Source organism: Narcine bancroftii, chromosome 9 (genome assembly GCF_036971445.1).
Source record: "Narcine bancroftii isolate sNarBan1 chromosome 9, sNarBan1.hap1, whole genome shotgun sequence".
Lineage (NCBI taxonomy): Eukaryota > Metazoa > Chordata > Chondrichthyes > Torpediniformes > Narcinidae > Narcine > Narcine bancroftii.
In genome coordinates, this window is record NC_091477.1 from 24,808,490 (window position 1) to 24,825,360 (window position 16,871).

General features: G+C 36.1%; 1 protein-coding gene across 4 annotated transcripts in view; it reads right to left on the minus strand.

The window, feature by feature from the left end:
* The window catches only part of LOC138743318 (polypeptide N-acetylgalactosaminyltransferase 10-like), a 73,986-nt gene that overhangs the window by 35,460 nt on the left and 21,655 nt on the right, over positions 1-16,871 (minus strand). For all 4 annotated transcript variants that reach the window (XR_011344813.1, XM_069898471.1, XM_069898472.1 and 1 more), the window contains 3 exons: positions 14,367-14,472; positions 7,964-8,102; positions 3,901-4,067 (listed from right to left, as the gene is read on the minus strand). Coding sequence is in view for 3 of the 4 variants with exons in the window: in XM_069898471.1 (XP_069754572.1) it covers positions 3,901-4,067; positions 7,964-8,102; positions 14,367-14,472 (412 nt within the window). In the remaining variant the exon portion in view is untranslated. The remainder of the gene's footprint in view (positions 1-3,900; positions 4,068-7,963; positions 8,103-14,366; positions 14,473-16,871) is intronic.

A 16,871-nucleotide genomic window follows, 5' to 3' on the forward strand; every position in this document is an offset into this window, starting at 1 on the left:
ACTCAGATTCTCAGACAAAATAATTCTCAAATTTCACAGAGGATAAAATTAGCAACCCCATATTTTTGAACAGTGATCCTGAGTTCTAGATTCTTGCACAAGAGGAATGATCTTCTCCAAAATCAGCCCATCAAAATCCTTAAAGATTTAATATGTATCAATCACTTTTAGGTAAATAGTAATAAAAACAAAATTACTTGTTGTTCTCAACAGATCAAGATATTAAAAAGAAAATGAAGAATGTTTCAGCTCAAAGACCCTTCATTAGAATTCATTAAAACGTCAGTTTTAAATTGCAGAGAGGCTTACAGTTTCACAGAAACTGCCATGGTGATATATTTTACAAAGTAATCCAGTTGATAGAAATGAGAGCAAGAGACAGCACAAGAGAGGGAGAGAACAAGAAAAGGAACTTTTAAAAGCTACAAACCTTTCAATTGCCTCCTCTCCATCTACTTCCATCTATTCAATTTCTGTTCCATCACCTCCATGATATTTGCATTACCTTCAACATTGCCATTCCTTGAGGATGCATACTATTTTTTGAACACGAATTCACTTTATCTTCCTTCAAAGTGCCATTTAAATTTACAATTCTTTCTGTCCTTTCTTTATTCATTTTGGTTGTCCATTCTATGTCTGGTATTTATTATCAAACTTTATTTTCTCTTTCAATTTAATTTCCATATCAAAAGAGATCAAGTAGGAAAAAGAAAGTAAACCACTCACAAAAATCACAATATTGGTCTATACTACATTCATAACCCATCAGCAAAAAGATGAACAATATATATTTTTAAATTACTCAAACTCGAAGATGCACCTTTTATTTTACCAAGTCAAAGAGTAAATGTTCTTGTTCTTGGAGATCATGATTAGTCTTTTCATTATGAAGCAAAAGAGGGTTGCAATGAAGCACACCAGGAGCGTGAATGACAAAGAAAAATAAACAATTTTGTGTATATAGCTTTTAAAAATAAGCATGAATTCATCATGTTAAAGTTAATTGTAAAAAAAAAAATCTCAATGTATTTAACTTGCCAAAATATTAGTCTGAGTTAATGATTTGTTCCTTAAGGTTTTGATAATTACATTTCACAGGAAGGACTACAGAATACTACCTCCAAACAGTTTGTAAAAGCGCACTGAAATGCTGGAGGGACTCAGCCAGTCTTTTCAGTGTCTCTAGGAGACAAAGATATATTGCCTGTGCTCTTCTTCAAGGAATAAACAGAATAAACCAGAAGCAGGAAATTTCAGAAAGTCGAAAGTTTGTCTCCTGAGATGGAGAGAGACAGAGAGAGGTCGAGGAAAGGGAGAGCGTTGCATGAGAAGGACCAAATGAATTTAAGGTCGGGGCTGCCAACTTCCACCCCAACCTCAAATTCATTTGGTCCATCTCATGCAACACTCTCCCTTTCCTCAATCTCTCTATCTCTCTCTCCATGTCAGGAGACAAAACCTTGACAGTCATCTATAAACCCACCAACTCCCACAGCTACTTCAACTACACCTCTTCCCACCCTGTGCCCTGTAAGGATTCCATTCCATTCTCTCAATTCCTCTGTCTCCATTGCATCTGCACCCAGGGTGAGGATTTCCATGCCAGATCATCAGAATTGTCCTCCTTCTTCCAACAATGTGGCTTTCCCACTACCGCCATCAACTCAGAGCTAACCCCAATATCCTCCATTACATGCACATCTGCCCCCATCCATGAGCAACAAAGGCAGGATTTTTCACCTACCACCCCACCAGCCTCTGCATCCAACACATCCTCCTCTACCATTTCCACATGATCCCACTACACTCCTCCCTCCCCACCAATCATCTCCTTTGGACTTACACCTGTGACTGCAGGAGATACTCCACATGCACTCATACCTCCTCCCTCACCACCATTTGTGGCCCCAAACAGTCTTTCCAAGTGAAGCAACATTTCACTTGTGTATCTGCAGGGGTCATCTTCTGCATCCAGTGCTCCTGTTGTGGTCCCCTCTACGTCAGAGTGACTGGACGCAGACTGGGAGATCGCTTTGTTGAGTTCCTCGGCTCTATCCACCACAATGACGTGGATCTCCCAGTTGCCATCCATTTCATTTCTCCATCCCATTCCCTTGCTGACATGTCTATCCATGGTCTTATGCACTGCCAGACTGAGACCACCCGTAAATTGGAGGAACAGCACCTCATCTTCTGACTGGTCACCCTCCAACCAGATGGCATTAATATGGCCTTCTTTGGTTTTCATTAACCCCTCCTTCCCCCATTGCCTTTCCCTCTCTGTCTCTCCATTCCATCTCCTTTTGCACAAACATAATAAAATCTTACCTAATCCCTTATCATATCCAATTAACGTCTTTTGCTGATCTAGATTCCTCCCCTTTTGCTTGAATTCTGAGACTTTCTGAGATTTTCAGCTTCTGGCTTATTCTGCTTTATTCTTTGAAGAGGGCTCAGGCCAGAAATTATGATAATATATCTTTGTCTCCTATAGACACTGAAAAGACCAGCTGAGTTCCTCCTGCATTTCAGTGCATTTTTACTGCAATCACAGCATTTGCAGACTTTTCGTGTTTCACTCCAAACAGTTTGTGTCAGCCAGATCTGATAGCAAATACAGCAAAGCTGTAGTAGCTGGATTCGACAATGGCTATACGGGAGAAGCCAGAGAGAAGTAGAGGATGATTGCTTCTCACACTGGAGCCCTGTGTCTAGAGGTGTGCCTCAGGGATTGGTGTTGGGACCATTTTTATTTGTCATCTATATCAATTATCTATCTGGGTGATAATGTGGTAAATTGGATCAGCAAGTTTGCAGATGACACAAAGACTGGAGACGTAGATAGCGAGGAAGGTTTACGAAGCTTGCAGAGAGATCAGGAATAGCTGGAAAAGTGGGCTGAAAAATGGCAGATGAAATTGAAAGTGGGAGGTGTTGCATTTTGGAAGGACAAACCAAGAAAGGACATTCACAGTAAATGGTAAGGCACTGAGGAGTGCAATAGAACAGAGGGATCTGGAAATACAGATATGTAGTTCCCTGAAAGTGGTATCATAGGTAGATCGGGTTGTAAAGAGAGCTTTTGGCATATTGGCCTTCATAAATCAAAGTATTGAGTACAGGAGTTGGGCTGTTATGATAAAGTTGTATAAGACATTGATGAAGCCAGATTTGGAATTTGGTGTACAGTTTTGGTCACCTAAGTACAGAAAAGATATCAGTAAGATTGAAAGAAGGCAGAGAAGAATTACTAGGATGTTGTCCGGATTTCAGGAATTGAGTTACAGGGAAAGGTTAAACAGATTAGGACTTTATTCCCTGGAGCGCAAGAAGATTGCAGGGAGATTTGATAGAAGTTTTTAAAATTATGAGGGGTATAGACAGAGTGAATGTATGTAGGGCTTTTATACTGAGGGAAGATGAGATACAAACTAGAAGACATGGGTAAAGGGCAAAAGAGGAAAAGTTTAGGGGGAATTTATTCATATAGAGAGTGGTGAGAGTGTAGAATGAGCTGCCAGTTGAGGTAGTGAATGCAGGCTCAATTTTAACATTGAAGGAAAATTTGGACAGGTATATGGTTAGGAGGTGTATGGAGGTCTGTGGATTGGGTGTAGGTCATTGGGACTAGGCAGAAAAATAGTTCGGCATAGAGTGGAGGGGCCTGTTTCTCTGTTGTAGTGTTCAATGGTGCCAAGCTCCTTGCACTACTAAATCACATTTTCACTATTCATAATCCATAAAAAATAGCTGTATTTTTGCTGAGCTACTTGTAGTTATGTGTGACAATAAAAAGGATTCAAATACCACTCTCGAGACTGAGCAAAAACAGTGGAGGTGAAAGGAAGAATATTTATCAAGTTAAAATGTCAATTTTTTTTAAAACAAAACTTTTACCTCTATCACTGAAGTCATCTACAAGTAGGATTTCTGCAATAAGTGCTGGTGGTGAGCGATTAAGGACACTGTGCACAGTTCGAAGGAGTGAGGACCAGCCTTCATTGTGGAATGGTATGATGATACTGGTATTTGGAAGTTTCTCCATATACAATTTCTTCTTGCAGCTGTTAATCAAAAAGACAATTACTAGTGAATGTACAACCTCTCCACTTAGTTCAATGACAGCAAACTCATGGAAACACCACTACCTCCAAAATCAGCTCAAATTTACACATGATGCTAATTTTAAAGTATTATTGTACTGGTGAAAATCCAAGAAATTCTACCTTATATTGTTGAGAGAGTAACTTCACTATTCCTCTATGAGATGAACATGGATCTTACTTGGCACATTCACCTATTCGGTGACTATTTGGATTCAACCTTAGCTAGATTTATCAGATTAACTATGAATGCAAGAAAATAGGATTAGTTCTATATTCCCTTACAAGGATAAACATCTCATTAATATCTTTCTCATTCTTTTGATCACCAATATTTGGAAGCCTGACCTGTTCAACTTTTGAGGCATAAAACTAGTTGATTAAGAAAAAAGGTAACAGAGTTAAAACTACATCAGGGACTGATAAAGTAACACAAAAGATACTGCTTTTTTCACATCTATTATGGATAAAATAACTCACCTGTTCCTTACTTATACTTATTTTTCAATCAACATAATTATAGTTAATTATTTTGTCATTATCTTGTTGCTAATTTTGGGAGAGCAAAGGTCTGGGTGAATACATGGACTTGTTAGAGTTACCTGCTTTGCTTGCAATAAAACAAGAGATGATAGTTCAGAAGTATTTAATTTGTAGTAAAGTGCAACAGTAATAAGTGTTGTACAAATAGAAGCCTACCAATTTTAGAGATTATCAAAACATACCATGAAGTATTTTCCTCATCATAACACTAAGATAAAGACACCTTTAATATTATTGTCATTTTTTGTTTTGTTTTCACAAATATGTCAGGGATAGGCAAATGTCAGTTTTAAAAGCAAGACCTTATCACTGACATAAAAAAAGTTGCAACGTGACTTCCTCGCCTTTCCACTCTATGCCTCCATAAGCCACTGTAGTGTCTTTTCAGAACATGATCCCATAACACTAAGACATCCATCAATACTTGCATAATTTAAAAATAATGATTGAACAAAATCAAAGTAGATGAAAAAATGTCTGATTAATCCGTTGGAGATCTTTGAAGGAAATTTAATTTAGTAGGTGAGAGGGAACTAGCAGATGGTGTGTTTCCATTGGCCCAAAGAAACACCCCACAAAGGAAGTTTTTGAAGAAGATTAGAGCATACAAAGGAGTAGAGTGATACACTTGCATGTGTTGTGAGTTCTTAATACAGTAGATAGAAAAAGAGCAGTTCCTCAGGTTGGCAGTTTGTGACTATTGGCGTAGCGCATGGAGGAAGGCACATAGTGCACAGATGCAAAGAGGCTTCAAGAGGATAGTGACAAGGTGGTACATAATGGATGCAATGGGCTCTCTCCCAGAACACTATTTCTTAAAAAGTGATCTTTTATACATTTCCAAATTTTAGTTGTTCATCAGTAATGGATAAGCCTTTTGCTGTCTGGACCCTAACCTTCAAAATTCTACTAATTTCTTTTCCTTGAAGGTGTTCCTTAAAACCTGACTTGACCAAGCTACTGATATTCTGTTCTCACGATCCATATTTTAAGGTGGTCTCAGGCTAGTAAGTGGGAGCTTGATCTGATCCTGCATCTTGCCATTAAACGGGGATTAGCGGCACACATGAGGGGAGGAGGAGCAGCAAGTCTGTTCAGTCAATCAATATTACATTTTCTGTACCTTGAATCTTAAGTAACAACCATCAATTTCTCCAGAAATAAATCTGATTTCACTCAGAATACATTTGCTCAGAAATAAACTGCAAATTTCAATGGCCACATTATTTTCAGACCTTATCTCTTTGGAGCGTAAAAGAATGAGAGGAGACTTGATAGGGATCTACAAGATTATAAGAGGCATAGATAAGCCAGCACCTGTTTCCCAGGACAGGAATAGCAAACACTAGGACATATGTACAAAGTGAAGGGAGGGAGGTTTAGCGGAGACATCAGGGGTAATTTAATTTTTTTTTTAAAAACAGAGTTGTGGGTGCCGGGAATGGCTTGCCAGGGATGGTGGTGGAAGCTGAAACATGAATTGAAGGAAAATAGAGGGTTACGGGGTAGGGAGGGTTCAGTACCTTCTGTTTTAAGGAATATATGGGTCGGCACAACATTGAGGGCTGAAGGGTCTGTTTGTGCTTTAGTGTTCTATGTTCTATCTTCTCTGTTACCAAAAGTCACACACAAATAATATGGCAAGTAAATCATAAAAATATAGACCATGATATCTCAGAAACTTGAGAGCACAATAAGGAAAAATTGAAAGATAAAAGAGAGACAGAAATAACATTCCTGCTTGGCAATGTACAATATCATGTCACCAACTTTTTTCACCCAGTTGACCAGAAATATAAATTTTACCAGTTGCAAAAGTGCACATTTACAATCGGTCAGAGGTTGAGTGTCAAGTGAAAAGTGACCCACTCTGGAACACAATTCAAGAGTGTGTGGAATACCCTAACACTTACCCAGATCGCTGATTCATCATCTAGACTGGGCAGGCTTGACACTATTCATGATCAAATAGCCTGTTCAAGGGGTATCCAATCACATCCAGTACTCTCAACACGCTTTTCACCACCAGTAGGATACTATGCCCATAATCCAAAGCAGAAATTTGCCTAGGTTTCTCTCAGTACCTCCAAATCTGCAATTTCAAGAAAATGGGGAGGCCTAGCCAGCATATTCTTGCTATCTTTGTTGCTTCTACTAGGTGTCACTCTATATAAAAGGACTATTTATTCAGTCACAATCATCTGGTGGTGGGGGGGTATTATGTTGGTATATATGCAGATTGAATGACTTCATGGGCAGAAGATGGAGGGGGTTGATCTACTAATTGATCAGAAGGCACCCAATGACTGTAATAAAGATTTCTGTAACTCTTTAAATTCAGACATAGAAATACAATGGACTCAAATTTACAATTCTGTGAGTATGATGCGCCCAGGGAAAACTGCTGTTTCTGTAAACAATGATACTAGGTATTCATGTTTCAGTTTGATGTCTTGGTTTTCAGTCTGTTGCTCAGTCAACCAAAGGCCATGCTGGTGCATTGGTAGTTTTCATGATCAATTGCCCAAGATGTGGCACCTGAAAGATGAAAACTGATCCACATTTTACAGGGTCAGGGCATAGATTTTGATTGTCAGAGGAAAATGAGTCTCTCAAACCAAAACATTTCTATCCATGGTTGCTTTTCTTTTTTCACTCCAGATTCCAGCATCTGTTTTTTTTATTTGGGGAACAGGCTTATGTGACAGGAGTAGGTCGAAGAAAATCTTTGTCTTCCAGATATTTACTGTCGGCTCTGTCAACTTATATGCCTCAGTGAAGGAACTCTGGAATGATGAAAACAAATTATAATCATCTAGTGTTATCATGGTTACCATTACTGGAGCTAGATTTAAAGTCAAGTAATTAATTATATGAATTAACCAGATGCCACTCTCTTGGACAAGCTCTGGATCAATGTTCCAGACTTCTGTAATAATGGACCATGTGTAATGCCCAACTTGCAGTGATTTGGCAGTGGCTGAATGACAAAACCAGCATTCTGTGTGAGTGAATCCTCACTGTTTCTCAAATACTTTGCTTGATTGTCCGCAACTGCAATTAACATATTAATGAGGTAATTGCAATTAAGTGAAGTGTGAGCTGCTCATTAATACTGGAAGACATAATTTGTATGAAATCTTCAAAGCTTATTGTGGGATATTGGTACCAGATGTGGTAAAGGTTGTGAGAGGACAACAACAGTACAAGGATCTCAGCAAAAATAATCATGTAGTTGTGAAATTGCAAGCAACATTTAAAACAAAAAGAGGCCAATTAAGAGATTATTTTTAGCTTGCAGTTAGTTTACTTACTTTGGATGGCGAATGTCGGGAAGGCTCCGATTCAAAGAGATTTTATTACTCACATAAATGTTGAAGCCATTTTCACTATATGCTTTCTCGGTTCGATCATCATCAGACATTGGGACAGGTTTACCCTGTTCTCCAAATCCTAATATGATAAACCAAAAGAAAAACAAAAGGGTAATGCTAATGCAGAGAAATGAGTAAAAGTGGCAGCATAGAATGAATGGTCAGAGAGCCCATTTTTTATTGAACAATTTATTATCTCAATATTTAAACTGTTGATCTATAGCTTCCATCTATTTATCTTAGTATATTATTTGAGAGGTCTGCCGCACCCCAAAAATGTCAATTTGCCATCAAAAGTCCAATTACTTTTTTTTTCAAAGTAGTTCATATTGTCACAACCATATTGACATTAATAAATAGACCATATATAATCTTAATAAAATCAGCTATGGCCTTTTATCAATGGGAATAGTGTGTAATGCCATTATTCACCCAAGTAACTGACAGATTTTCTGAAATCTCATTCTCTTCCACCAAGTACAAGGGCCACAGTTGAATGGAAAACTTATCCCACTCATTGACTATGAAACAACTTCTTCAGGGGTAAAAGCAGAAGTAATATACATCTATTGTTAATGTTTTCACATTTGCAGTTTATATCCACAGCCTGGACAAAGCACTATAAATTTTAGGGAAAATCATAAACCTTCTCATATATGTCTTTTCATTTCTAACTTTCTAATAGAGTTACCGAGTTGTTGGAATCTTAATCTTAATTTATTTTTTCTTTAGTTAGACAAAATAATTTTGAGGCTATGGGACCTTTTGTTATATTTTAATTACAGTTCTGGGATTTTTACCAGCAAGTAATTTTGGGGCTTTATAATTTTGCTTACAAGCTTCTGCCTTGTGCAGTTGGAATTTTCTTTGGGGGTGGGGGGGGAGTAATTTTTAGCCTAGTATGGTTTTTTTTTGTTACTAGACAAGCCATTACTTATAATAATTATGGTTAACTGAACTTTAATTTATTAGATGGCTACAGGTATTAAGATTTTATCTTGGAATATTTTGGGATTAAACCATCCAGTTAAATGTACAGTTTTCTCACATATTATAAAGTTTCACCACAAGATTGTCTTCTTGTCTTCGTAAACTTGATACCTTGTTTTTAAAAAAATTTTGGAATGGACAGCAATTTAATTCTGCATTCTTGGCTAAGTCCAGGGGAGTCTCAATTCTGATCAATCAATCAATGCCATTTATTAAGCATAAGGTTATCAATGACAAGAATGGCCATTTTTAAAATTTTATAACAAATCTTATGTTTTTGTAAACTAATACTGATGACCCTCATTTTTTTTTTATTTTTTTTTTTAAAGCTTTTTTCTCATTTACCAGTCTTAAATATGTACTCCTTGATAATAGCCAGCAACTCAAATTGTTGGCTGGACCCTGTCCTTGACTGTTCTTCTTCTAGAATTGATAACCTAAACAAGTCTGCTATATTCATAAATTCCTTTATGTTACAATCTGGTGTTCTTGGCTCTTGATCCTCCAAAATATTCCGTATGGAATTTAAACTGGAGGTGGGGTAGGATGTGCTTAAGGAAGAGATTTTTAAAGAAGAGCCATCTTAAATTTAATTGGGTCTGGTTGTGTGAGCATTGTCAGGTGAAGAATGATGCATGGAAGGGTGTTATAAATGTATGGAGATTTCTCCATCCTACTGACAAGGAATTTTCTTTTTTCTCTAATATCCACCATATCTATTCACATATTGATTACTTTCTTATAGACCAACAATTGATCCCTTCTGTTGATTACTATACATACAAACACAAAAACTATAGTAATTGTTGATAATGCTCCTCTGATCTTGTCTATTAATGTACCTGATTTTCTTTTAAAGTAATGAAGCAATGGCGATTTAACACTATATTACTATCAGACCCTGATTTTTTTGAAATTTATGAAAGATCCAATAGCTTTTTTTTCCCCACTGAAATTTCTACTCTGGATATATCCTGTTTAGTAGTCTGGGATGCTTTTAAAGCATTCATTAGAAGTCAAATAATTTCTTTTATGGCCATTGTTAAAAAGAAAGCTAATTCTGAGAAAGATGACTTGGCTAATCAAATTAAATGTATTGATCAACAATATGCCTTAACTCCTAAACCCGAGGCTTTTAAAGTGGATCGAAATTAAAACTAGACATGACTTACTTCTTTCCTTCCTTATACACAATCAACTTTTGTAAGCTTAACTAGTTTTTGATTCTTGACCTCATTGTTTTTTTTCTTCATTATAGAGAGTGGACTATGTATTTTCCCAACAGCTTCTGTTGGTCGGAGGTCAAATCTGTAAATTAGTCTGTTTCTTTTTTTTTCTTTTTGCATGTACTTTTTTAAAAATGCACTGTAGGTTTTGTCATTAGTGATACCATTATCATATAAATTTGATTATTGTTCTATTATGTTTATTTAACTATGCAACATTTGCTAAATGAAATTAGTAAAAATAATGAAAAAGAAAGAACTGTTAACTTATCATTTCTACCTATTGAGTTCCTCCACCAATTCTTTGTATGGTAATAATTTGCCAACTTTTTTTGAATAAATAAATAGCAAGATTAAAATGAAAATAGAGCTGAAAGAGGACTTTCAGCTCATTTTCCCCAGAGAAATCCGCCACATCCCACCTTCTACAAAACTACAAAACCAACTGCATTTAATTAGTCTTAAATGAATCCACCAGTCTCACTGAGAATTGGAGCTAATCACGTCCTGTGTATCAAAAAACCCTTGTTCTCTTGGGTCTGCTTTTAAATTTTTTTTTAACCTGTTTTCTTATCTGCAGGTGTGGCTTGGTGCTCAAGATAAATCTTTCTATTTCATTGAATATTTTAAATATTTCAGTGAGCTTTATTTCATTATCTTATTTCAACATTAATGGTCATCAATTTTGCTTTTTTCGTTGTCAGTAAAACTAAACTCTGTTCCAAACTGCTTTCCAAATTGACTCCCATCATATATAAATATACCAAAGGTGCCACAACTGATTAAAAATCCACAATGAAAGCAATCTTGTATTTCACAGACATTTCCCATGTGTAATTTTAATGTTTAATTAATTTATTGATCATTAATCTTCCACAACAGGATGTGATCATAATTTTATTTACTCTTGCTCCAATATTCTCCCAAAGTAAATATTGATTTATCCAATTATTTTAGTTGTTATCTCCAGGGTGTCACTTCTTTAATTCCTGCTGGACAAACTGCCATAAAAAAGTTATTGAACAAATCATTCTTTTAGCATTCCTCATACATTATGTCATAAAGCAGTTACAAGGTTTTTATGCATTCTAATTTCTTAATATCATCTATTAGACTGACAAACTGACACCTCTATTCTTTCATCCAGTTCATTAAATGGTGAAAAGTTAATGAGTGGGGAAGACTATTTGTCATATCCCATTTATCAAAAAATTTAATCCCAATTCTGTTTCATATACAGTGTACTCCAAAATTCTCCTTACACTTCACCAAATTAATCTGAGGATCAGATAACAAAGCAATATTCTAGTATCCATTGTTTATTGGATTGGAACACATTTTACTCAGCCTGCATCTCATGTTGGTCCCCAATCATGCCACATGATGCCCACAGCCAGACTAATCCTTTGAAATTCAATGGGTCTAACTGAACTTGTGATCTTAATGAAATGTGCAAAATTAAGCAGCTCCACATCTTCATAATAGCCTTTTGTCAGAAAGCTATTACACCATTTTATCAGCAAATAGAAATATTTAAACAACTGAAATTGAGCTAAAGAATACAAAACATTCAGATGATGTCAAACAAAAGTATTATTCAAAAAAAATAAAATCATTAACTTGAATTTTCCATTTACATAGGCAGTCAAATTTGAGTGCAAGCCATGAAATATATCTGTTGACTCTGCATTAGTAAGTACAGAGCCCCTGCATGCCTCCAGCACATTCCGTGCCGACATTTTAACATGTAATCACGGAAATCAGGAAAGCATGGAGACACAAGGAGCATCACTGTGCAATTCTACCAACACTGCTGGTCAAAGATAAGTAAATTTTAGCCCACCATCATCACCTGTAATTCCCAAAGTTGGTCATCATAGGACTGGGAAATTTATTCTCTCACATTTTGCCAGTTGATCAAGAAAGTTGGATTGTTTGTTAAAGGTTCAAAACTTTTGTCTTCACATCTAGTTATCTCCAAGCTTTAGACTTGGAATTTGATTTTTTTCAATTGAAAATGATTTGTTCTCACAGGCTTTCATAGATGAAACTAAATAGTATATTCTATAATTCCAATCTATAACCACTTTATACACTCCAAAGTAGAACCTAGTTTGATAATGTTCAGAATTTTTTTCCTTCAATTTTTGGCCTACTTCTGTTCCTACTTCCTATGTGCCTATGGATCCTTTTATGTAACAATGCTCAGGATCCTACCATTTACTGCATTTTCCCCTTACATTTGACCTCAAAAAGTGTAACATCTCACACTTGTCACAATTCAACTCCACCTGCCGTTTCTCCACCCATATTTCCAATAGACTATATTCAGTTGTATCATTTGACAACCTCCTCCATTATCACACCATTTTCGTGTAATATGCAAACTTACCAGTCCATCTACAGGTTTATTCAAATCATTTATACATCTGAGAAACAATGAACCTATAATCACAAATTACTATTGCATACAATTCCCCAAGCAATAAATAACATTATTTTAGATTTCTTAATTGGTTTCCACATGAACCTGCATTCTAGCCTTTTTTGTGAGTCATACACGAGGATAGCCATTCACCAGATATCTGCCAAGTCATTCTGTTTTTGCAGTTTCACTTTGCAGCCATCCTCTAACACCAGTGCAAAGTAAGCAAGAGTATCAAGGCAAAGACACAGACACAATCTTTAAAATGTAATGTTAAAGTTACTAGACAATGCTCAATCAGAACTCAGAAGTTATATGCACTTTACCAGGATTTAATATTAAAACAAACCAAGCAGACATTTCAATGGAAACATATTTTTGCATTAAACTTGTCAGCAATGGCCAGTTGATGATGCTGCAAAACACATCACCACAGAGTCTACCAACTATTCTGTTTATTTATTTTAGCAATTTATTTTTTTGGGATATGGGCATTGGTTATACCTATACGTCTCCGAACTAAAGAGCCAGTTAACTGTCAACAATGTTGGTGATTTGGGAGACAGATGCAAGCTGGATATACATCCCTCTCTGAGGGAGAGAAGTGAACACAGTTTTTTTTTCTTAAAAACACACACTAACCCAGTAGTTATATTATTACTAAAATAAGCTTTTTTTTTTTAAATTTCCAGTTGTTTTTGTATTGTATTGGAAATTTAAAAACCTACACACAGAAACTTATATCCATAAACTAATCAAAGGCACTAATATACTATATTTTAGTACATTAAAATAGCATACATGTGCTCATATTCTAAAGGATTTATATTATTTTCAATTTTTTTAACATTTCAACTTAAATATTTCAAATTAAGGTTTATATGGATTTTCTATTTACCTCTTGTTATGATTTGATTACGGAAGATATGAAGCTTCGTAGGTTTCATTATTGAATAGATTAAGTCAATTTACAAGTAGATGAGTTACTGTGATTTTTTTTTTTAAAACTTCTCAAAGTTTCTCAAATATTGGAAACATTATTTGAATTTATTGTGACTAGTTTTGATATATTGTCTGGATCCTTAAACTTTCCCTTAGTGCAAATGCAGCCTTCCACATTCAATTTTCTGTTTCTGATATATTGATCCTCATTACAAATCGTGTCACTTGTAATTTCAATGATTAGTTTTAACGTTCCGATTCAAACCCTGATTTTAGCCTTAGGTTAGGGTATCTTTTGAACTTTCATTTCTAAATTCTTGTAGCACTTATACATTTTACAGTATTATTTCCTTTAGACAAACTGTTACATCGTTGCCTTGCTCCTCAATTCTGCCCACTTTCCTTTCATCGTTGCCTTGCTCCTCAATTCTGCCCACTTTCCTTTCATCGTTGTCTTGCTCCTCAATTCTACCCAATTTCCCTTCATCGTTGCCTTACTCCTCAATTCTACCCAGTTTCTTTCATCGTTGCCTTATTCCTTAATTCTACCCAATTTCCTTTCATCATTGCCTTACTTCTTAATTCTACCCAGTTTTATTCAAAAAACAGCCCCAATACCTCGACAATTCTCTTTTCCTTAATTCACAAATCCCTTTTCCAAATTGTTGGGAAATATGCCATAGAAATACATTTGTCAAATACAACTGTTCTAGCTCACCCAGATATCACTTTATACACTCCAAATTTATAGAATTCATACCTGATTTTGATGCATCTGCTTGGATTGCTTCATTGTCGTGCCAATCTTTCTTCCTTAACACTTTTGCAGTGGAAATGGCATTTTGTCTTGGCTTGAGCAGTAAACCCTTTTTATATGCAAAAGAAAAGAATTAGCGTCAAGGTCTTAGAACCTATGTACATCGATCAATGTATGTGCAAGTATACCTGATTAGCAAGTTATTGTTAGAATACTCAAACACGAGGAAACCTACCATAACTAACCAATTCTGGCATGACGCACACATCTTCCATGAAATGTAGCAAAATGAACAGACTAATGACACAACAAATCTGGCATTTTCCTTTTTTCCCCCCTAGATTTTGAGTATTTGTTGATTTTACTGTTAATATACTGCAATGAGTTAGGCAAGCAAAAAGACCTGGCCTTTATATCTCCCTTGTATTGAGAAACATTTTCCCTTATTAATGATGAGTTTATAGTAAATTGAGGAGTGTGGATGAATATTCTTACTTGATAATTTATAATTATATCAAAAAATAGAAAAGCACTGTACAACTTGAAAAGCACATGTAAAATATGAAGTAGTGGTTTCATAGCATACAACCTTGCAAATAAAATACTTTTTTAACATTGCTAAGTGCCATAGCTTTACTGCTGAATTTCCAATGGATAAATTTCCTGCTTTCATTCTTTCTCACCCCCCCCAAAAAAAATACAATATTATGGAACATAGGAGCATTAATATTTTCTTGTAAGGCCTCAAATACTGACGACTCAAAAAACTGGAAAGGGTAAGTCTTTAAACTACTGTATATGTGGATTTAACTTGGAAATCCCAAAGTTGCTCTCAACGGACCAATTGTATCCTGTGGATTGAAATTTACATAGCCTTTATTAATCCACAGATTACCAGTATAAATAATAATAGCTCTCCCTGTGGCTAAATTATTGCACAGCAGAGGCTTGGAGCAGTGGTCAGATTCAAGTACAAATTTCAACTGGAGAAGTCAAATTCAAATTATGAAATTAACTGGATTAAAAGAGCTAATATAACTAAATGCCTATGAAATCACCAGACCATCATAAAATAAAGCTATTTCAGGGAAGTAAATCTGCTGTCTTCACCCAGATTTTCTACACGTGTTAAATCATGCTTTGATTGAGTTCAGTAAAATACATCATGAGGAAAGAGGAGCAGGCATACATTTTTATTGTGCCTTACATGACACAATATTGACGAATTAATTGGGTATAATTAGGCAGCACCGATTTCAATGGTTGGGGGCGGGTGAGTCTGGGCCTGATGTCCCGCTCACCCAGGGAAAGTGGACATATAATACATCACCTCTCCTTTCTCAGTGTAGTAATCGATGTGTGGCATGTCACTGTCTGGCTTGCCAGACAGAAGGTCACTGCAAATGGCCTCTCCTCTATTACTGCATCCACAGCAACACGTTCTTGAGATGTCCCTGTTTTCACTGAGTTTGCTACATCATGGCGAGACCAAGTGACTGGCGGTATAACTGGATGGGCAGGCTGAGCTCATTAGCCTTAGTTGGCAACCAGCCTAAGAGAAGGAAAACACTGCTTTTAAATCTGGGCAGATGGGGCTTGTTAGCCTCGTTAGGCCATCCATCTAGGAGAAGGACACTCCAACGACCCAAGGACCTGGCTGTCGCCATCCAAGCTTGGTAGGCTGTAGCAGATAACCCCTTGATGTAAAGGGTGGGGCCAGTACTGCGCACACTGCCCACCACCTAAAAAATCTATTGTACAGGCTCAAAGGACGTGCCCAAATCTACGATCCTTATGGGCTTCTATCATGTTGCATCATTTAAAAAAAAAAGGACCCCAAAAGGGAACTATTTTTGGAGTGAAATCAGATTTGCCTGCAAAAGTATCAACCAGTTTACACAGAGCAAGATATCAAACAGCAATGAGATAAATAATCAGCTTAGGTGTTTCAATGATAAGTTGGATGTTGTTCAGCACACTAGAAGAACTCTACATTTCAATGAAAAAGTGCTGGAAATCTTTTACATCCATCTTACAAGGAAATCCCTGATAATGCAGGATTCGCATTGAGTTGTCAGTGCAAAGGAGATAAAGTTAACTCAAGTGAAATATGGAACATATTTATAAAAAAAGAAAATACTTTTTGAATTAATAGTTTAAAATAAAAAGCTAGGAGGGAGAGGCCAGTATTTTAAAGTTCAAAGTTAAAATTTGTTGTCAGAGTACACATATAAACAATGAGATTCTTTTTCCTGCAGGCCAGGCAGAATTTCTCATTATTGGTAACTGTAAACTGTACTCAGAAAGAAATGTTAACAAAAGAAAGAAATATAAACAAACTGACTGTGAAAATACAGGAAAAAAAATATTCAATCATTAATAATAAGCCAAGTAAGTCCTTAAATGAGTCTCTGATTGATTCTGTTGTTTTGGAATCTGATGGTTAAGGATTGACATCTATTCCTGAACCTGGAGGTACAAGTTCTGTGACACCTATACCTCTTTCCT